The sequence below is a fragment of the Pleurodeles waltl genome, chromosome 5 (genome assembly GCF_031143425.1).
Source record: "Pleurodeles waltl isolate 20211129_DDA chromosome 5, aPleWal1.hap1.20221129, whole genome shotgun sequence".
Lineage (NCBI taxonomy): Eukaryota > Metazoa > Chordata > Amphibia > Caudata > Salamandridae > Pleurodeles > Pleurodeles waltl.
The window spans coordinates 625,792,572-625,816,127 of NC_090444.1; the positions used below are offsets into that span (position 1 = coordinate 625,792,572).

The 23,556-nt window shown below is 42.2% G+C and overlaps 1 protein-coding gene across 3 annotated transcripts in view; it reads left to right on the forward strand.

The window, feature by feature from the left end:
- LOC138297291 (centromere protein H-like) overlaps nt 1-23,556 on the forward strand; it is a 162,747-nt gene that overhangs the window by 82,394 nt on the left and 56,797 nt on the right. For all 3 annotated transcript variants that reach the window (XM_069236729.1, XM_069236730.1, XM_069236731.1), the window contains exons 5-6: nt 3,442-3,513; nt 22,506-22,562. In XM_069236729.1, coding sequence (XP_069092830.1) covers nt 3,442-3,513; nt 22,506-22,562 — 129 coding nt within the window. The remainder of the gene's footprint in view (nt 1-3,441; nt 3,514-22,505; nt 22,563-23,556) is intronic.

Sequence of the window (23,556 nt, forward strand, 5' to 3'; positions counted from 1 at the left end):
CCCACCACTCCTACTTCTACTTTATTTTCAGGAGCGACTGGGCCCAAGTTATCCTAGTGTCACTGGATTGGACCCAGAGACTGTAGTACTCAGAAATTCTGGGCATGAGTATCTGTCATCTATTCTGGCTGCCGCTTTTGGATGATCTTCTGTTGCAGCAGCAGGGCAGGGTCTTGCACACAAGCCTGTGCAAGTCTTAATTCCAAGTGTGGAGACTGGATAGCAGCACTTGGCATTTGAGCTACCTCCCGAAGTAGTGGATGTCATCCTGGCATCTAGGCAAACTTTAACAAAGTCTGTTTATGCTGGTTGGTAGAACAAGTTTGTGTCTGAGTGAGGCACCCACAACATGGACCTGTTGCAGGCCAAACTATTGGATGTGTTACTGTTGGTTTTGTCTCTGTCCCAGCAAGAACTTTCAGTGGGCACTATTACAGGTTACCTGTCAGTCCTTTCTGCATTTTTGCGTTTACTGGACAAACCATCTTTTCTTAAATCATCTTTTGTGATGCGTTGCCCAAAGGTTTGGTCCACCAGTTTCTTCTAAAGCCTTTTGTGATGCCACAGTGGGGTGTTTACTATGTCCGTTATATTTCTTAAGTGCACCCACATACACAGCTAACCTAATCATCTCCTGACCCTGAAGACTTTGTCATCGCAATCAACTTAGCTGATCATGAGTGAGCTTTGTTTTTCAGTCCAGCCATCCTACATCACCTTATTTCAGTACAAATTGGTTCTGAAGACTAGAGTGACCTTTCTGCCGAAAGTTAGGTCTCCCTTTATGTCGGACAGTCCATCACTCTTCTGATGTTCTTTGCTCTGTCTCCACCCTCGGAAGTTGAGGTGAGAGACTCCATCGCTTGGACCCCTACAAACATTTACATCAATAGCACCAAAGATGATCTGGTGAACAGTCTGCTCTTTCGGGGGTTCTCTGGGGCAAAAAAGGCAAAGCAGTGAAGTAGAAGACCTTAGCCAGGTGGACAATCGTCTGTCAAGATCTGCTTTGCATTGGCCATGAAGTAGCTCCCTGAGATCTTACTCTACCAGTATCAAGGCTGCCACCTGCCAAATGGACATCAGTGCACACGTACAGAAACTACTATCGTCTTTACTGCTAAGTCTGATGCAAACATCATTTTGGTCATTCGGTCCTTCGAGATGCTTTGGTCTGAGTCATTCCACAGGCCTACCACTGGAAGGTAGTACTGCTTTGGTAGCTGTTCTAAAGGTGAGGAATCTGCAATTAGAAGTGTCCATCAGAAGAGCAAGTTACCTGCCTTTGGTAATGGTCTCTCTGGTGGATACTGTAGCTGTGAATTCCACACCGTCCTCCCACCTCCCTGGTCTGAGGAATAGACCCTTTCCCATGTGCAATGGTCCCAGTTTTAGAGATCTGCACAATAAGACGAATAATTGGTGTTGAAGCTCTGCATCCACAGGCGTGAAAGAAACTTAAGTTGCTGCTTTTGTGTGACACTTATATGCGGCTCCAGAAATCAATTTGTGGGTGGAGCAGAATCGACATGGAGCCACACATCATTTACTGGCATGCAGGGGCTATGTTCAGAAATCTTCCGGATCCAGTCTGGTGCCATTAAGGTTTGAAATATACAAGAATGAGAATTACTGAAGGTAAGAAACGTGCCATTGCACTTCTCTTCATGCATTGTTTAATTTCTCCTTGCACAATCCGCTGCTTGTTCCTCTACCTTGGCTTGCACTGCTCCCATAATGTTGCTTTCCTGAGCACGCTACTATGTTGCTCCCTTGCTCTGCTTCCACCTTGCTGCTTGTTACTTGACACATGCACCCTGTGCTGCTTGCACTGCATGTCATGTTGTTTTCTCCGGCGCCGGTTCAACGCTGTTGGTTCCTGCATAGCTTCCCTCTGCTTAAATCCTTTTTGTCTTTTACCTGGGCGCTGTACCCCTCACCTTGCACCCAGACACTGTACTCCTCCCTTTGTACCTGTTCCTGCTTACCTCCTAGCTTGCAGCATTGCTTCTCCTGTACTACTGAGGCACATCTAGAGAGACTGTAATCCTGCATAAACTAGGACTTGTGTGCTCATTAGCCCGGACCCTCGTGTCCAAAACAGTCTACAACCCAGTGCCCTGCACAAAAGTACTCTTGAATTATCTATTGCCTTCCAGGCATACTGCTTTTTCTGCTCTTCTAGGGAGACTTTCCACGTGGTGTAGGCCAGGGCTGTAGGTTCGCAATAGTGCAGCAGGTGGAGTAGTACTGGGGCCCAGTGCCGTGAAAAGCCATCTGCGCCCCAAATTGCTTGTCTTTTTACTTGCATACTGGGGATATGTGGGCAATTTCCTTAGTTGCATTAGTGCTCTGGGCACCGTGTAATATTGCTGGTGTAGGCAAGAAAAGAAGAGCAATTTAATTTACTCTAAATCAACTCATGCTTCCTTCTCTGCATAGAAGAGACCACAAGTGCGAAGAAGGCTCTGTCCTTGCAGCTTTAATGCACCTTCAGTTTGCTCTCTTGGCCTAGTAGCGCAGTTGGCTAATTAATCTACTGCAGGGATCTGTATTTAACCTCATGGTCACAGGTTGAAATCCCAGGGGCCCACTCAGCCTTTCATCCTTCCAAGGTCGATATAATTAGTACCATTGAGTTGAGTAACAGTAATCATCTGTTGTTTTAGTGCCAAGATATCCTTCAGGGTGAACGCGAACCTCCGAAATATGCACTGTTATCCACATTACATGATGACATTTGTCCAGATAAATCTATTTGCAATAGCAGTGACCATAAAGAGTACCTCTACACTACCGAGTGCAGAAAGTGAGCCACCATTGAAAGAAACCTTATGGTTCACATGGAGATTGAGTTTTGGCTGAAAGAGTCCATCCCATGAATAGCTTCATGGTATATCTCAAAACTTATACAAACCTCCTAAAGCTCGATCTTGGTTAATCGTCAATGTGCTCTGCCACTCTATATATCAAAAAGGGTCTGTGTTGCAAGAAGGAAGATTGGGCTGGAGAGAGACCCTGAAAGTTCAAAAACATACGGTTATTCCCGGTATAAATTGGTTGCTTACAAAAGAAGCTGAAACAGTGACTCTGTGTAAGAACAGTCTCATTGGACGTGTTTTATTGGACTTTTATGTTTAATGTTTTTTTCAAGCTGCGGACCGTGACTAGTGGGCTGCTGTCTCTGGATGATGTGGGTTTGATGTGGGTGGATGAAGGGTCACTGCTTCTTCATTTTTACTATTTTTCACAATTGCATAGTTGTTGGCATTGAGTGTCTCTAAGATGTCCGCGCAAAACTAGGAGCTATGTTAAGAAATGAAAATAATCGCTCTCCCTGATAGAGCCCAATGCTAGATGCCCAACCCTCCCAACTATGTGCTGTAGAATTTTTAACTTAGTTTTCAGGTCTGAGTGATCAAATTTCTTTTTTCTTCACAGTTTGGATTTATTGCACCCCGAGCTAGAAAATGCAGTGTGTGCAACCAAGAATAAAGAACTGAGTATTTACAGGTATGTTACACCGTTTGCAGTAGTTCATAACTAGGTTTCAATCCTTCTACCACGTAGAAAAGAGTACCTTGAAATTATGGCTCAAGTCTCAAGCTGTACCTCAGAAGTCTGTATTCGAACACTTAGCTGATTATTTTTCTGAAAAAGATAAGCAACGAATTGGATTCAGGCGCAGCTCGTAGGAGTGAAAAGGGGCGACGCAGGGAGTTTGGGAGAACCCCCAAAAGAAGTCAAATAAAACTTATCTTATTTCTGCACCTCGACACTCTATCTGCTCTGCGCCGTCATTAAAGGCACAGGCTCCCATCTTGCCCTATGCCAATCCTGACACTGCTCAACGCAGTGTTAGGATTGGCTGAGAGGGCTCAGTTGCCGGGTTGCACAGACCCTAGTGTGCATGTATGTTTGCCTGAGACGGCCGGCCAAACATACATGCACACTGAGGGGGAGTGCACTCCGCCTCCATCCCTGTCACGCCCGTGGTCCTGCCCACTTTTATAGTAAAACATAATCAACAGCTGTGCTGTTGGCAGGGAGATGAGGGAGGGGAATGGTGACGCTCGGCTGCCCTAGAGGGTGAGCCGCCCATGCCTGGATTCAGTTGTAGTTTTTACTGTGGATTGTGTATTTGAGTGAGAAAATATGCAATTTGGCTGCCCCATGAATGACCTCAGGAAGTCATAACTAGTCACGGGCAACCTTCCTGCTATCACCACCACCACCTCCCCTTTGTGACTTCGAAGTACAACCATTTGTCTTGGCAGAGGAGCTTAAACTCTACTCAGTTTCCTTGTTCCACCACCACCCTAACACCAATGATTTGCTCAGTTCAATGGTAATTGCCTCAGTTTATACTATAACTCCTTACAACTTTCTCTTACTGAGTGGCATTGAGTGGGTGGTGCACTGGTGTCCCCATGCAACCACCCATGGGTTTTCATGCAAATCTCTATCTACAAAGAAGAATAAACCGTGATTTACCCCAAATTTCTTACAATTTTCTCTCACTGAGAGAACCCCCCCATCATTTTTCAGCTAGTCCACAGGACCATTCTAGACCATGGCTCAACTTAGGAGTTTCCTACTGTGCCAGTGAGAGCGCACATTACTTCCTGGAGCTATTGCTCATATTGCATCCCCCACAATCCATCTCAGTTTAAAGCCCAAACAGCCACTGTCAGAATCTATCAACAGGCCGAGACTCCATTCGGCACATATCCTGCGTCTGTCAAACTTCACTGCCTCTATCACGTATCCTCTGGCCATTCAAAATATGAAGTCCTGTATACACTGCTACATCTCTGAACTAAGGCCCAGATTTACAAAGACTTTGGATCAGGACTGTTACTTTAGCCCAGGCCTGACACAAAGTGTGCTGGTGGGACCTGCATACAGTCCAGTGCAACTCTCGATTTGTGTTGGATTGTAACCCAGAGTAATCCAACACAGCGTAGTGCACTGCCTTGCATTACTTTGCATTAAGGGGCATTCATTGGGTGGTGCATGAGCTTTACCATGCAACCCCCCATGGATTTTCACACACATCCTTATCTACAAAGAACTATAGATTGCAATTTGCGCTGAAATGCTGTGCTTCCTTTAGGAAGGTGTAACAGATGTTTTCATTTCTTCTCATTTTTTTTTGTTCTCCATGTGTGGTGCATTCTACAGCACAAAGTGAAAAATTACTTGAAGCATAGTTTTTCTACAGGGACCTTTTCTTCTACAACAGCTATGCTGACCACAATGCAGATACCCTTGCACCGTGGTTGCCAAAAGTGCCCAGCAAAGGAAGGGAGATGAACTGTGCCACTTCTAAGTAGATCAGGCACATTCCTGGTCCCTCCCGTTCACACAACTCAGAGCAGCAACTTTACTTTCTGCGCTGTACGAACTCCTGGTAAATCTGGCCCCAGGGATCTTGCACTGCCCTGACAAGCTTGCTACATATAAATGTTACCTTTCTATCATTGCTTCATTATTGAACCCCACCAAATTATCGTACATTTGGACATTTCTCTTCTCCCGCTCCCTTTTTCACTTAGTTGATGCTATTGCTTTTTGTTTACCAAAGTATAACTTATATCAAAGATGTGCACAAACACATACATAAACCCATAGCGTCGAAGAACATTCAGCAAACTCCTGAACCTCCAAAAACACCGTCTGTAAAGTGCAGAACTGTAATTGCTAATTCCACTAGCAATTACAAGGCTCCTCTATACTCAATTATATATTGTCCCTTTTTGCTTTTGATGGAGTATACCATAATTCTAGCATCGATAATCCATTAGCTATTTTAAAAAAGATTTCAAATCTCTGAAGTTCAAAATGGTCCTAAATATATTCCAGATTCATTAGTAAATCCATATTCTTTTGCCTGCTCCGTTGCAAGGGCATATAGAAATATCTTATTTCCTGAATTTTCAAACCAGTAGAGTTCCAGAGATCTATTTTGGTTGCACAAAGTAAACTGAACTGGTTCCTTTTTCATCAGTGCCAGTAAATTGTTTGGTGGAATCTTACATTTACTCCTACCCTTCTTTTCATTATATGTTATGTCATGTTTAAATTATTTATAGAGCGCGCTTATACCAACTGGTTTCTTGACGCTAAGTCCAGGAGCAAAATCTACTGCTCAAAACATCACTCGTAAGCGTGTATGAAGAGCCACGTTTTTAGAAGTTGTCTGAACCTAGAATAAGATGAGTTTGATGTAATATCCATTGGAAGAGAGTTCCAAAAGCAGGGGGCAAGAATAGATGATCTAGCACCTCCGATTCTTTTCTTCCTCAAAGGAGTAGAAAGAAGATTCAAGTTGTTAAACCTCAAACTACGAGTGGGCGTGTACCTTAGAATGCAAGAGGAAATAAATTCTGGACAATGTCCGTGAAGAGATTTGAAGATAATACATCCCTTCTTAAAATCCGATCGCTGTTTTACCAGCACCCAGTGAAGTTTCCTCATGAGGGGGTGATGTGACATCTAGGTTGGCGGTAAATTAATCTAGCAGCCTGATTCCGAACCAATTGTAATCCCTGAATAGTGCATTCAGGGAGACCTACATAGAGTGAATTAGAGTAGTCAATCTGTGAGATAACTAGTGCAAGAATGCCTTGGATAAGAGCTTTGGGATTTAAAAAAAAAAAGTGCAGATTTTCATAATTTTCCGAAGCTGGAGGAAACAGGACAAAGTCAGTGCCCCTTACTTTATAAAAAAAACACCCTGCAACTGACTTTGATATTTTGGAACTTCTTGAAGGAAAAAGCCCTCAATACACGTGAAAAACAGGAGGTGCGCTCATATTCATACACATGTCAATGTGACCCTGCACTATCTTCAACAGATGTCAATACCCTTCTGCTCAACAAGGCATCACAAGCCTCGAGTTCCTCCCCTTCCTGCTCTCATCCTGCAAAACAGGGTATTTTCATCTCTTCAATAGAGCACCTGTACCCCCCAAAGACGACTCAGATTAACTCAGACCTCATTACTGCCTCTTCCATCCAACACTCCTGCCTCACCCAAAGGTTCTTCGAAGACTTCAGTCTGGGCCCGTGACTATGTGACTACAATACCCAAAATCATGAGGGCAGCTCTCAACTCTGCACCTTAGAAATTAAGTACCACACCAACCAACCGAACTCATTCCAAGGGCAACACACTGGATCTCATCCTCTTCACATCCCTCAACATCCACTGTCAGCACTCCACACTTCTGGATTGATAATCGTATCATTCCCTTCCCACCATAAGACATGCAAATGACCCCCACATGAATGGCATCATAAAAACAAGTTAACTTCTGTTTCTTCACGAACATCAATCTAGAAAAACTCAAATAATAAACCTACCAAGACACATCTCCAGTCCTCAGCAGATGAGATGGCAATTCTGTCCTCACCATCTACACCACCAGAAGTATCCAATAGAAAACTATACTTCTCTGAAATCTTGCACTTCCAAGTCTAAGCTTTCAGTTCTGTGGTACACTTAGCAAACCCCAGGGCACTTTATGAAGAAAAAAAGGTCCAAACCAGGCGGACCTTAGCCTTCTAAACATTTACCCTTCTGAAAGTACTCCAATTCACCATTGTTCAATCATCACCACAGCTAAAGCCACCTACTACAAGACCACATCCAACAGAGCAATGAACAGAAGCAAACGCTCTGATAAAGGCCATCAAACAGTGTCTCAACCCATCCTGAAAACTGCTATCCCACCATCAGCTGACAGATGTAAGAATATCAACCTCTTCACTGCAAAAATCAACAAAATCAGATCTAACATTAGTTCATAACACTATCACTTATACACAGCTGCTACACCTCTGCGTAGTCACCCTTTAATACTATCTCCCACATAGAATGTTCCAGCACACATATATATGTTACATGGGCTATCAATTGTACTGTATTCACAAACCCCTAAACTATGATGTAAAAATGAGCTAAGGTGCATAATATAATTAGATATGCAATATAAATGTGGTATGTGGCAGATCTAAATAAAATAATTAATTATCAAATTTAATGTACAGAGCACAAATTGTAGTCTGTATCAAATTCACAATCATATACAAAAAGTACAAAGAGAGCTAGAATAGTTTAACAAATGACTTAATGGCACACTCCGTATTATGAAAATGTAACAAATTACACAATTGAATCCAAAAAAACAGTTTATCCCTGAACAGTCATATTTATGAAAGCAAAGTCAATCAATTGTGTGAACGGAATTCAGCCAATCTAATAACTTGATGCGGAAAGATTTTCATCCAACAGTGGAATTGCTTGCAAAGTTCAACCAAGTTCAGCCGACACGCGTTTCGTCGTATGAGGGACTTTATCAAGGCTTTTGACTCAAGATAAGAATCCGCAATTTCTTTTAAAGTCACTAAAAGTCTGTAAGAGTTAACCTCCATTTGGGATATCAAATCTTGTATTGGCGTCTAAAGTCACAATGCCGGTATCGAAGGAGTATGGGTCCGTCTGGATTCCTTTGGACAAAACACTGAGATGCCTTGCACTTTGGATACATGAACAACACCTGGTACACACAAATTACCTTGTGACTTTAGACGCCAATACAAGAGTTGATATCCCAAATGGAGGTTAACTCTTACAGACTTTTAGTGACTTTAAAAGAAATTGCGGATTCTTATCTTGAGTAAAAAGCCTTGACAAAGTCCCTCATAGGGCGAAACGCGTGTCTGCTGAACTTGGTTGAACTTTGCAAACAAATTCCACTGTTGGATGAAAATCTTTCCGCATCAAGTTATTAGATTGGCTGAATTCCGTTCACACAATTGATTGATTTTGCTTTCATAAATATGACTGTTCAGGGATAAATAGTTTTTTTGGCTTCAATTGTGTAATTTGTTAAAATTTCATAATACGGAGTGTGCCATTAAGTCATTTGTTAAACTATTCTAGCTCTCTTTGTACTTTTTGTATATGATTGTGAATTTGATACAGACTACAATTTGTGCTGTGTACATTAAATTTGATAATTAAATAATTATTTTATTTAGATCTGCCCCTACCACATTTATATTGCACATCTAATTATATTATGCACCTTAGCACATTTTTACACCATAGTTTAGGGGTTTGTGAATACAGTACAATTGATAGCCCATGTAACACATATATGTGTGCTCCATTCTTATCTTTTGTGAAAGCATATCACATTGGTACAAGTTTTCTTGTTCCAATATACATACATGACAACAGGTACGTTTAGAGTGTATTGAGCACCAATACAATACCTCGTACTATAGGAAAGTGCGGCCCATAAAAGGTTTCTGTTGTCAGCGAGTTCTTCTAACTAGAATGTTCCAGCATTCTGAACTTACTCAAACTTCCCTCATACAAAGTTGATGTGCTCCCATCCTCCACTCCATTATCAAGTTTCTGCGAGAAGCAGCTCTTACTCTATTTCTCCACACTGTAAATGCCTCGCTGAGTGGACTTTTGTGGACCGCTTCAAGAGTAGTTTTCTGAAAAGAAAACCTACACTAGCTTCAGCTGGTCTTTCAAATGTCCATCCTAATACGTACCTCCTATTTAATAGAAAGAATGAGAAGGCTGTCACCATCTAGCTACCTCGAGCACATCAGCGCCTTCAAGACTATTAAGGTTCAGACCAAGGAGAAGTATTAAAATGTCCACCCTCCAAGTAGTTGACTACACCCTCTTCCTCAGCAACAAGCATGATCCTTGCCTACTGGTCCAGCTTGATGTCTTGGAGAGATTTACAGACTGTTGACCCTCAAGCATTGATCCCCACCCTGAAAAGCCACATGAGCTTCACTGGCGCAATCATAAAACGGTTAATATTCTACCTAACCAACTAGCAGGAGCTTATTCAGATAAAAGCTAACAGATACTGTAAAAGATACCAGATACTGAACTCCTTCCATCAATTGTGGAGTCCATCTCCCAGGGCTCCATCCTGTCAACCAGCCCTGCAAACAGCATTAGAAAAGATACCTCTGTGTGCTAATGATAACCAATTCTATCTCAAAATATTCTCAACCAGTGACCTACAGTGATACAAAACCTTCCTCGAACACATCCAAACCTGGATGTCAACCAACTACCTGATGTTTATCCTGTTTGCTAGAAATACCAAACATTCTCTCATTCAAATATGGCTCTCCAACTTAAACCTAATGAGCTTCACAACCCAGATGACTGTACAGGGTATATCCCTTGGTTTCCTTCCTGTCTCGCACCTCTCACTCAAAGACAACATTGCCAAGAAGACCAAAACAGTGTAGCTCTAACTCTAAACTAAAACAAGTACTGGAAAAGCCAAAAGGTCTCGTCTAAACAAAAGGGACTGGCTTTGGCAATGTGTTTTGCCATATTGTACACCAGTGTGGCTGTTGTTCAGTATATCTGAAATTAGCAGTGTGGTGTGGCGGATTAGTGTGTCATGTAGTGGATTTGTTGGAATGCTGTAGAGTGGAGTAGGGTGAACTAGTGTGCCAGAGGAGAGTAGACTTCAGTGGCAGAGAGTGGAATAGAATAGGGTGAAGTGGATTGAGGCAGTGGGGTGGATTGGCTTGGGGTAGAGTGTGGTGGATTGATTTAAGTCAGGTGGATTGGGATGGGGTGGATTGAAATGGGGTGGATTGGATTGGGGTGATTGGATTGGGGTGTGTTGGATTGGAGTGGGGTGATTGAAGTAGGGTGGAATGCATTGAGGTGGGGGCTTGGAGTGGGGTGTGGTGGATGGATTGGATTTGATTGGGGTGGATTGGAGTGGGGTGGATTGGGTGGAGTGGATTGAAGTGGGGTGGATTGGAGTGGGGTAGACTGGAGGGGTGGGGTGGATTGGGGTGTGGTGGATTGCATTGAGGAGAGGTGGTTTGGATGGGAGTGGCAAGGACAGGAGCAGGGTGGATTGGTTTGGGGTAGGGTGGACTGAAGTGGGGTTGATTGGGGTGTAGTGGGGTGGATTGGGGTGAACTGGATAGGGTTGGAGTGGGGTGAACTGGAAAGGGTTGGATTGGGATGGATTGGGGTGGGGTGAACTGAAGTGTAGTATATTTTGGATTGGATTGGTGTAGGGTGGATTGGATTGGATTGGAGTGGTGTGGATTGGACTGAGTAAAAAAGATTAATGTAGGTTGGATTGGACGGGGTGGGGTGGATTAAACTGGATTGTACTGGAGTGGGATGGATTGGGGTAGTGTGAGTGGATTGGATTGAAGTGAGGTGGACTGGGTAGCAGTGGACCTGATTGGAGTAGGGTAGATGGGAGTGGGTAGATTGGGAAGGATTGGATTGGATTGGAGTGGGATGGGATGGGATGGATTGAATTGAATTGGACTGGACTGGACTGGACTGGACTTGACTGGAGTGGGATTGGATTGGACTGGAGTGGGGTGGTTTGGACTGGAATGGGGTGAGGTGTACTGGGTTGGAGAGGGCTCCATTGGACTGTGGTGGATTGGATTGGATTGATGTGGGGTGAATTGGGATGGAGTGTGGTGGACTGGATTGGGATGAGGTGGATTGGATTGAAGTGGGTAGTTTAGAGTAGGGCAGGTTGTTTTGGATTTGAGTGGGTTGTTTGATATTGGAGTGGGGCAGTGTGGAGTAGTACAGGTTGAAGTAGGGCAGAGTGTTTTGGATTAAAGTGGGACAGGCTGGAGTGGGGCAGTTAGAAATGGATTGAAGTGGAGCAGGTTGTTTTGGATTGAAGTGGGACAGATTATTTTGGATTGGAGTGGGCAAACTGTTAGGGTTTGGGGTGGACTGTAGTGGGGTGGATTGGTGTGTCCTGCACAGTTATGTGTAAAAGCATTATTTCAGAAAATACACACAAAGAAACAATGTTGCAATGCAATACTTATAGCAAGATAATCACCATATTTTAAGACCTGCACCTACAATCAAAAACAACAAAAAAAACAGAGTGCAAAGTGAGAAATGATGACTTGGCCAAAGAAAAGCAAATAAGCTATAAAAATAAAACATTGCAATTTTGTTTCTCCTGCTGGGCGTGTTTTTGCCAGTCACAAGCCTTCTGTTTGCAAGGTACTAGAAGTTAAAAAGAACAAAATAGTATCTCAGTCACTTTTGGAGCAGTGGACAGGCACTGATCAAGTTGATTCAGGCACTGATCAAGTTGAATCAATCAGTGCTTGGTCCCTGCTCCACACAGAGGAATGATGCTTGGTCTGCAGTGAAGAATTATGAGGCTGTAAAGAAGAGTGCCAAACAAGCCAACCAATGGTAAGCGACCGGCTGGCTTAAAGCCATTTACACTACACAACCGAGTCTCTCAAGCAAGATGTGTGCACTAGCCCATGCACTTGCAGGCTCGACCCTAAAAAGTGAAACCTTTTCTTCTAGGACAAGACTTTAGAATAAAAGGCAAAACCTGGTACGAGAGCTCCCTCCAAACCCTGCGCGTGAGAAACTGCTTCCGGGTAACAGCGGCTGCCCGTCAAGATGCAGCAGGAGAGAAGAAGACAAACAGCTGCCCGCAAGGGAGGAATTCGGATTAAATGCAAATTTTGAAAGACAACCGATATGCAAGATTCAGTGGTGTGAAAAGAGGGGAAGTAAGAGCGGGTAACCCTGCGATTATTTTATTATTATTTATTTATTTATTTTTCCCCTTCCCCTCTCACCTTGTTGGCTTCAGACTGTCAGGCGTTACACCATGTAGCGGACCGAAAAGGGAAAAAAGAGAAGGAAAGGGAAAAGTGAGTAAAAAAAAATGAGAGAGAAAGTTAATTGGTCAGGAGATATAAGGAGGCTTTAGCATCATACAATACAGACTATTGGGAATATTTGGCTGAAGAGGCCACATCGGAGGTTGCACCAGAGGCATTAGCAGCACTTCTTTTATGTCCCTAAAACGCTCATAGTGCCTGCAGTAAAACATACCCAGCAAGGAGCTGATTATTGCATTTGACCGGACCATAAACATCCAACAAGCATCTATTGGACTGGTCTGCGAAAGGCAACTGTAGAGTGGTGCATTAGGTGCCCCTAGAAGGCGGTGGGGCTGCAGGGAGTCACTGAGATGCCCCACATAGTTGTGGGTGTGGTTTGTGGCCCCTTAATCTTCTACTGATGCCATTTCAATGCAGTATGGAGAAAGACCCAGTTCAGGATCAGTGCAGCCAGCGGATTGCCTCTTGCGACAAGTATGGGATATTCTGAGAACGTATCTCTGGTTCCCCTTCCTCTTTGGTTCAAATGAAGAAACAGTCCATTGGAGAGGCGATAGGCAAAACGTGAGCAACAGCAAAATCTATTAAATATTCCAGAACCATAGGGGGACATAAGTCCATGGACAAGCAAGACAGGCAGAATTGGTTTAGTCTACAAGGAGATAAGAAAAGAAAGTGATATCTTAATGTGACAGTAGATCTGTCCACCTCCGGAAGGCATCATTTCACATCAGAGTTCCCTACTCTCCCTCAACAACAGAGTCTTAAAGAATATTGAAAGGTGGCTACTATGGACACTCTGTGATGTGATTACTTCCTAACTGGCTCTCCCCTTTGAAATCAACGGTGTCTTCTCAAAAAATCTTTTTTTGGGAGTGGCACCAAAGTCGCCACAAGATTTTGCCACAAGATTTTGCCACAACCTACTGAAGCTCACTTAAAATGGAATACTTCATCCTCTACTGAACTATCTACTATACTACCCATCTGTCCTGAAAAACACTTTGGGGGGGGGAAGGGATTGTACATCCTCGACCCACGATGAAGGAGATAGACCTGCTGCAGGAATCCTCCGTTTGCCAAGCAACTGACTCCAAATCAGAAACCGACTCAAATCTTTTTTTTTTTTTTTTTTTTAAATCATTGATCTGCGAAAAGATAATTTGGATGCAACTTCAATCACTTCACTCCCAGCCTTTACTTCAATTTCAGAGAGTTCACTCTATATTAAGACTTCAAATTTGGATGTTGCACTTAGTTGTGGAACTTGTTCTGCTGAGACTGAGATACTAGAGCAGATGTTGGGAGAGTTTAAAGAAGTTAAGAACTCACAAATTAGAGCTCATAGTGAACTACGAGAAGAGCTTCGTAAAACGGAGGAAACTTTGCTGCATCTCTGTACCTGACTGAGCGAGGCACAGCAGAGGATTTCTAATCTAGAAGATTTTAAAATCAAAATGGATTAACTGGCAGCAAAAGACAAATTTAAAATATCTGAGATGGAGATGAAGCTCCAGGACATGGAGTACAGATACCACTGCTCAAATGTATGCATTGTAGAGCTTCCCGAAAGCAAAGAGAATGGTCAAGATGCAATTACATACATCTCTGTTTTCATCAGGCAGTAAGTATTTCCAGAGCATTATGAAAAGATAGAGAATGTTTCCATAATGTGTGCACAGAGGGTACCCTCCTTCAAAACCTCAAATGCTAGATGGCCACTCACTTTTGTAGTCGATTTCAGACCTTTTCGAGTAAAGGAGAAAATATTAATGAAAGTGATAGGAAGCAAAGGACTTAAGATAACTGACAACTTTTGATTTATGATTTTCTTCTATACGTCTGCAGCCACAGCACAACTTTGGCGAGAATATAAAGCTATGATCACTCCCTTCAAACAGAAGGGTATACAAGAGGTACTGGTTCAGCAATCAAAACTTAGTCTTGATCGAGGGACAGTTTTGCATTTTTGCTTCAGTGGATGAAGCCAATGAACTTCTGCAGTCCGTTCTCCAGAAGGGGAGGGTTAAAGGAGACTCTTAAAATCTCAAGACCATTACTCTAATATGAATATATATATCATCCACAGCTTCCTTCCTAATGTTTTTACTAGCTACTTTTTCTGCTTTTCCTTTTTATCCTCTTTAAATGGGAAAATTACTTGCCACAATGCCACCGTACCAGCTGTCAATGGAGAAGCAGTGATGGGCGCATGGTCAAGGTACCTAGCTAGGGTAGGGCTGGGAAAGAGTGGGTCAGAGCAGACTCTTATGAGAGCCCTGGGTGGGTGAGGCTCTCGGATTTCTCTGCTCAGAGGGTAATGGGGTTGCAGGGGATAGGGAGAGGTAAGGGTTCCCAGAGGATATTAAAAAAAAGAATGCAGCAGAACTTACTGAACTCACAAAGCAGTCCGTTCTGTTTACAGTAAGATATGGCTCTTAGAACGCTGAGAATTATGCCAATGTTTAAAATAGTATAATCAAATTTTAGGCAATGCTTGCATGGTTTAGATCACTAAAAGTAAGTATAATATTCTTTCAGGAAACACTTTAAAGACCAGTCTCTTCTCCCCAAGAACACCAGATTTTATTCAGCACTCATTCTTTGCGCCCTCACAGGCCGCAATAAAAGGGGTAGCAATTTTGATTGCCAAAGAATTGCCAGGTGAAATACTCGGGGTCATTGGGGATACAGAAGCCAGATGAATTTGGATGAAAGTAAAAATACAAAATCAACTGGTCTTTTTTAAGCTACTATGCCCCTACAGAAGATTCTCCCATGGCCCTAAAAGCCGTATATAACATTGCAAAAAAGACTTTAGTCTTTCTAGTGGTAAGGGGTCATTTTATTATACACCAAAATATTTCTTTAGATTTGTCTTGTATCAATAAGCATCAGAATGAACCCAAAACTATCAAGATATTGCGATTATTAAAGCAAGAGTTAGCATTGCTGGACCCATGTCATATTGACCACCCACAAAAAGACAACATACTTGCCATTCTAAAATGTATGTCAGCCTCGTGTATTGATTTTTTTGCATCACACACTTTGTCAAGAGAAAACGAAAAAAACTCTTTATACATTTTCAGACCATTCTATAATCACATTAGAAATGGGCTTGCCTGCCTCACAGGTCCAGAGTTCCAGATGGGGTTTTAATAAAACACTACTCGCTAATAAGACCCGAGTTGAGCAGATGAGTCAAACTTTGGAGGAATTCTTAAACTCTAATGTCGATTCTGCCCCAGACTTTGAGGTCTGGGAAGTGGTGAAATCATTTTTAGAGGTGAGGCCATTCCCTTTCAAGCAAACCAAAGTCAATTAGAAAAGATTAAACATCTGCAGTTGCAGACAGCTTTGAATCAAGCTAGGAGGGCGTTTAATCTCATTCTAACTGCACAAACCAAAAAAGAGGTTGCTCAGGTAGGTTGTACGTTTCTGGAGGTTTTTTTATATCCGCAGAAATTCTAATCATAATTCATATCTCCAAAAAAGGTATGAGGATAATGAACATACGGGAAAATATCACCTGGCTGGCAAAGCACAACACCAACACAAAGATGATTTTGAGGCTTTTTGGGATCACTATTTAAGGTTCTACTCGGATTCTCATAGTCCCTCTGCAGAGACATTTAAAAGCTGGATAGATGGCACTGACATGCCAATATTATCAACAGAACATATGGAACGTATGATAGCTACAATAACTACGGCTGTGCGGTGAGGTGAACACTTCACCTAATGCCTAAGCCTGTGGTAAAGACGAGATACCTGCAGAAGACTGTAAAACCTATTTTCCAAGGTTAATTACATTTCTAGTCAGGCTTTTGAATCAGATTCTTTCAGACTGTGAAGTTTGTAACACTTTTACAGATTCTGTCGTCCCCTTTAAAAAAAAAAAAGTCCGACATAAATTCTTGTCGTCCAATAAGCCTTCTCAACAGTGACTTCAAATTAATTACTAAAATTATTGCTAGTAAACTAGCATTGGTAACTCAATCAATTGTCCCTAAAGATCAAAACGTTTTCTTCAGGCAAGTACTATTACCAGTAACATAAATTACTTGATTCAAGCTATACATTTTACAACTCAGAACATTAAGGCAATAGTCATAAAGTTAGACTCGGAAAAGGCATTTAACCTACCACAATGGGAAGTTATATTTGCCATTCTTCAAAAAATTGCTTTCCCTTTAAGCTTTATTCAGCTACTTTAAGATCTTTATTCAAATTCAAAGGCCTAAATAATTATTAATAACAGATCAGCAGGTGGGCACACTATTAGATGTGGAACACGACAAGTGTGTCCCATCTCCCCTATTTTGTTCTCCTTGTTCATTGAAACCTTACCCTGTGCCATTTGTCGAGATCCTAATATCAGCCCCTCAGTTGATGGAGTGGGCAAACTTAATTTATAAGCCAACAATATGATTTTATGTCTAGCAGCTGAGAAAGCTAATATCCTATGTGCATTTGCAAAAATCAATGTATTTATGTGTATAGGTGGCTATAAGATCAATCAAGTGACATCCGATGCTCTCCTTTTTAATTGTTCACCGGAGAATCTACCTCCATCAATGCAAGCCCACTACTGTACAGCTCATCCTATAAGATATCTAGGAATTTGTTTCTCCAAAATTTGAAAATCTATATATTCTTGATTACATTTCCACTCTTTGAAAAGTACACCATCTATTAAAACAATGGCAAAATCTGCCGCTAACAATTGTAGGCCCTGATTAAAATGAATATTTTACAGTTACTTTTATTTGTGTTTTCCAACATTATGATCAACGTTTCACAACTTTCTTTGACATACTTGATTCAGAAATCCATCATTTAATTTGGTAAGAGAAGAAGCTGAATCTTAAAATACAGGATAATCACTTGGATCAGGAGGAAGGAGAATTTGCACTCACTAGACTGAAAACATATTACCAAGCGGCACTTCTAGACTGGTTGCTAAGAGCAATAAAAAAACATATCGAGCCATATCAATTTTATTTAAGTTCCATGCTAAGTATCTCAGAAATTGATCTTTTTGTGTTTTGGAAAATCCCCAGATTACCCAAGAGGTGGAGATATAAAATTTAATGGATCATTTTAGATGGATTTTGGAACCATGTTTCCGTTGGGAACCATGTTTCCACCAGGGAGGGCGGTCCATGTGGAGCCGAGTCCAATGCTGCCGTACAGTTTCCACTGGGCTGACTGGTGGATCCTTGGTTTCCGCCAGTCAGCCCAGTGGAAACCTTATAATAGGGCTAGTGGGTAGACTGCCTGCTCAGCAGTGGTCTCCTCACCGTGGGTCTGGCAGTCGGCTTGTCAAACCAACAGACTCGTAATGAGGCCCTTTACAAAGGAGAAAGCAAACCTTTTCAGTTGATGCCCCCAGGATCTGGAACCACAGTCTTTCATCCGAAGAGCACCAACCTTCCTATAATCCAGGAGAAATTGAAAACTTTCCTCTTCACGGAACACTATTTGAGATAGACTCATTTCTCACTCATTCTGTTACTATACCTGCTCCCTCTGTCCCCTTCCCCATAGATTCCCACTAGGACTTGCCTCCTGTACAATGCTCTGTTGCCAGCTGGCTAGGTTCACACTTTCGAAACACCAACATTTACATAGGCCGATGTACCGATTACAGTAAAATGTGGTTCTGATTGAAGGACACGTTTTTATTTTTGATGTTTTCAATTTTTTTTTTTTTTTTAGCAACATCTAAATTACTGATATGATTGTATATACAGGGTTGGGGTAAAGTTTAAATATCTTATGCTATAGCCATTTTGTCAAGTCTGCTACTGACAGGGTTCAAAGGTATCACTGGGCAAAGGACAGTATGAGGGAGCAAAGCTATGGCTCCTGCACGTTCTGTTTTCTGGGATGCAGCACACTTAGCTCAACGGACTGGGGGGCAGATGTACAAAGCTTTTTTCTTTTCGTGTTTGCGACATGACAAAAGCATTTCCCAATGTACAAACCCAATTTTGCAATTCGGTAATCCATTTACTGAATCACAAAAAGGGTCTACGAGTCACAATTAGGAAGGGGCGCTCCAACGCCTTTGCCTCCTAATTGGGAGTCGCAGTGGTATGTATTATTGTTTTATGATCGTGAATGCATCTCTAAACAATCGCAGTTAACACCAAGTTCAAAATAGTGTTATCCCCTTCCCCTTTGTGAATGGAAGCGAAAATAGTATCTCAGAGCAGGTAGTGATCACACAAACCACTGCCTACTCAGAAAAAATTTAAAGAGAACTTTCATGTGTTTTTTTTAATGCATCCCGTTTTTCTTTAAAGAAAATTGGCCGCATTTCAAAAAAAAAAAAAATGCTTTGTTTAAAAAGCAGTCACAGACATGGACTGCTGTCCCCAGCAGGCCACCATCCCTGTGAGCATGGCCATTCCCAATGGGGTCGCAAATTGTGACCTATTGCATGACTATTGATGATAGGTCATTTGCGACCCTGTTGGAATCGCAAACAGTGTACTTACACTGTTGTACTAATAAACAGAGGGATTGGGAGGAATATTGGTCCAGTGTACAACCTCCCTAAAGGTATGCAAGTCAAGAAAAGTACACTGTTCCAGTGAGGGAGAAAGTCAGTTACAATGGGAGGGTCCTATTTAGGAGCAAAAACCTCACACACCCAAACAGGTGTCATGCTTCATCATCGGAGTTGCTCCTCGTCAGACTGGCGCTGCAATGTCTGATGGGCTCCACCCCAGATGGGGGGGCTCTTTGCCAGAGTTCTTATCTGAGATGATGCCCAGACCCTTATTGTGTGTATAAAGAAAGGAGATCAAGAAAGAGGAATCTAAAATTGGCTCACTGAACCATAAAGGCAAATCTATTTAATCAGAATATATAGGTCAGAGGCCAAGGTTAAAACTAATCATAAGAGTGAAACATAGTTAATGGTCAATCACTCTAGAGAGGGGTCGGGAATTTCCACGCCATCCCCTATTAAGGTCGACATGTTTCGCGTCTAAAAGAGGCCCAAAAGGGTCCAGTGACGCTTCTTCAGGACCAAAAAATGAAAAAATTGACTAGATGTATCTCCTATTTACGTCAAGTACTAGCAAACTTATACCTGAAATTGTCAGGACAAACTGTATCCAGTCACTCACACTAATATGAAATTGCTCATCCTGTCTGTCGCCCTCGTCCCCATTGTGGAGCGGGCTACCTGGGACAGAGCGGACCAATGGTCAGGTCTGTATATCTCCTTGATATTAGCACAGCCTGTCAGCGGGTCACCTACCCGGGTCCGTACGGGAGACGCGGACCCGGGTAGGTGACCCGCCGACAGGCTGTGCTAATATCAAGGAGATATACAGACCTGACCATTGGTCCGCTCTGTCCCAGGTAGCCCGCTCCACAATGGGGACGAGGGCGACAGACAGGATGAGCAATTTCATATTAGTGTGAGTGACTGGATACAGTTTGTCCTGACAATTTCAGGTATAAGCTTGCTAGTACTTGACGTAAATAGGAGATACATCTAGTACATTTTTTCATTTTTTGGTCCTGAAGAAGCGTCACTGGACCCTTTTGGGCCTCTTTTAGACGCAAAACATGTTGACCTTAATAGGGGATGGCATGGAAATTCCCCACCCCTCTCTAGAGTGATTGACCATTAACTCTGTTTCACTCCTATGATTAGTTTTAACCTTGGCCTCTGACCTATATATTCTGATTAAATAGATTTGCCTTTATGGTTCAGTGAGCCAATTTTAGATTCCTCTTTCTTGATCTCCTTTCTTTATACACACAATAAGGGTCTGGGCATCATCTCAGATAAGAACTCCGGCAAAGAGCCCCCCCATCTGGGGTGGAGCCCGTCAGACATTGCAGCGCCAGTCTGACGAGGAGCAACTCCGATGATGAAGCATGACACCTGTTTGGGTGTGTGAGGTTTTTGCTCCTAAATAGGACCCTCCCATTGTAACTGACTTTCTCCCTCACTGGAACAGTGTACTTTTCTTGACTTACTTACACTGTTGTACATTTTGTTTTGCGACCCGCAATTTGCGATTCCCATACTGATCGCAAATTGCAAGTCGCAAAACAAAAGGTCATACATCTAGCCCTTGTTGTGCTGTGGAAGTTTTTGTTCCTGCCGGCGCAAAAGATGTTTTTCATCATATTTCACTGTTTACAGCACAGTGTTTTCCAAGCGCTTGTCTGCAGCTCATGCCTTAACCCCTCCAAATACGGAGTTATTTTATCTACTATGGACAGCAGGGTTTTGTTTGAAATGGTAGCATGGCCCCTTCTGTTTCTGTACAGGTTGCAGAGCAAGATCATAATACAATTCTACAGCAATAGATTTTCCTGCACGGTGTCATGGATGCCTCCAGTGCCTAAAACTAACGTCGATAGTATATAAATGAAGCGCACCTCCCACTATGGATACTCAGTGCTTAATTTGTGCTTGTTGTTTCCGGTGCTGAGCACCGGCACTTATTTTTGAGGGCCGAGGCTTATTATTTTGCCTCAAGCATTTGTTGCGAGCAAAAGACACATTTGGGAAAGACGGATGAAGGGAAAAAGGAAAAAGTCTCACAGAGGGAGAAAGTAGAAAGCTGCTAGAGTGAGCTGCAGGGGCAAGGAGTGGCTTTATATGGAGTGAAGAGGCCCGAGTTAGCTTCAGGATTACGCGGCCTCAGTACTCTGTGAACGCACATTTAATTGCAGCAGCCGCGTGTTTAAGAGGAGGACTTTGAGCACCAGCACGTTTTTATTTACAAATTAAGCACTGTGGATACTCGTATGACTGCACTCCCTATAAAAATGCCTGTGAAAATAAAAAAAAGGAATTTGTCATGATTGAAAACTATAATCCGCCTATGGCTCATGAATGGAGGCTGCATAATGGCTGCCTGGCACTTTCAATGGCCAATGACTTAAGGGGTGGGGGTGACCTTTTGCCCACTTTCTCGCACGCGCTCACTGTAGATTGTAATACTTTGACATTAATTGCCAAGCGACCTTAAAATGAACCTAAAATCGGTGCTTAATATGCGTTTAAAAAAATGTGATGGGGCCCTGATTATTTCAAGGGTGGTACATATAGCTGGCACACCCCTCCCAGTACTGCCAAATGCCAGTGTCCCAATTACCTAATAACCACCACACTTCTTAAACTGTCAGTTTGGATTGTTCCAGATCTTTAAAATGTAAGATTGGCCTGCAAGATATATTGTTATTTTAATGTTCATGTATATTGAATTTATAAACTATCCTGCTTAAGTGTTCTGCTCCCAAATAAACAGACCGCGCTAGTAGTTTGTCAGAAACAGGTGACGATTTTGAGATATAAGTGCTGGTGCCAAGCACTGACAAGTAGATGCAGACATTAAAGACCAAAGAGAATCAACTATCCAAAGACAGTAGACAGATATGTATTTTAGAAACATTGTGCTGTTAATATAAATGATGAAAAATCGAAAAACTGTTTTATAGGCTAAAGAATAGTGCACAATATCTATTGTATTGTTTAAGTTCGGCATATATGTAATTTGGAAAAGTCTTTCGAATACAAACTGAAATGTCCTGTTTTGCCAAAAAATACGATTAAAAATATTACTCGGCACCATTTGTGGTAAAGTAGGATATTTTTAACCCAGCACTTCGCCCATTCTTAATTCCAGTTCTTTTTTTCTTCACATCTGTGTCCCAAGATCTTTTGTCACATGCCAGTTTATTTGATCTATTTCCTAAAGTGTCAACGTTTTTGTAAGTGTAATGGATGTCATTTCATTTTTGTCTAGGATGCAGTGTTCCTATGCAATTCAAAATGAAATTGAGAACAACACTCAAGACAGTGAGTAAGTAAGATAATTATATGAAGAAAATAATGGAGCCTTTATGGAAATTATCTCCGGCATTTTGATATACTGCCAGCGGCCAGCGTATATTGAGATATGTTTGCAACTAAAATGAGTCACATCTCTGTTACTAAATACATTTGCACGGTGACTGGATCAAGCTCACCAAAGGCGGGGCGCATTCGTTCTCTTATCTAAGGCGTGGACTTTTTCCTCTGCGTATCCCCACACTGCAGCTATATCTCCTTCCTAAGTCCAGTTCAAAACTTGCCTTAGTCTGATGTGTGACTGACTGCCTTCCTTTCAGCGCCGTGACACCTCCTGGAGCAGTTGTGCGCTTTACAAATGAATTCACCCCATTCATTCAGCCATTGATTGATTCATTCGTTCATTGCATTTCAGTCATTTGTATTTCATCCTTACCAAGCAGCCCTTCCACAGTGAAGATGAATGAGCAAAGGCTTGCCCTCTCAATTTCACTTTGAAAATAATACCTGCTGCCCGACCCTGTACTTGCGTTAAGCAAAAAGATGAGGTTCGAAATTTTGCTGACATGGTCAAAATAGTTTTCTGTGTAAACTATACCAAGCATTGGCAAAGCCAATATGTCTCGCTTTTGTGAGAGTTGGAGATATTGGCGTTGTAAATGGACAATGTCTTTCCACTCTTGTTATGAGTGGAGTTATATTGTTTGGAATGGAATTATTTGTGGAATTATGTGGCGTGGACTGCGGTGTGAAGTGGATTTGTGTAGTGAAATTATGTGGCATAGTGTGCAGTGCATTATGTGGATAGTAATGATGTTGTATTGAGTGTACTGGAATTATGTGGAGTGGGACTGTCTCATGGAGTGTATACAGGGAGTGCAGAATTATTAGGCAAATGAGTATTTTGACCACATCATCCTCTTTATGCATGTTGTCTTACTCCAAGCTGTATAGGCTCGAAAGCCTACTACCAATTAAGCATATTAGGTGATGTGCATCTCTGTAAT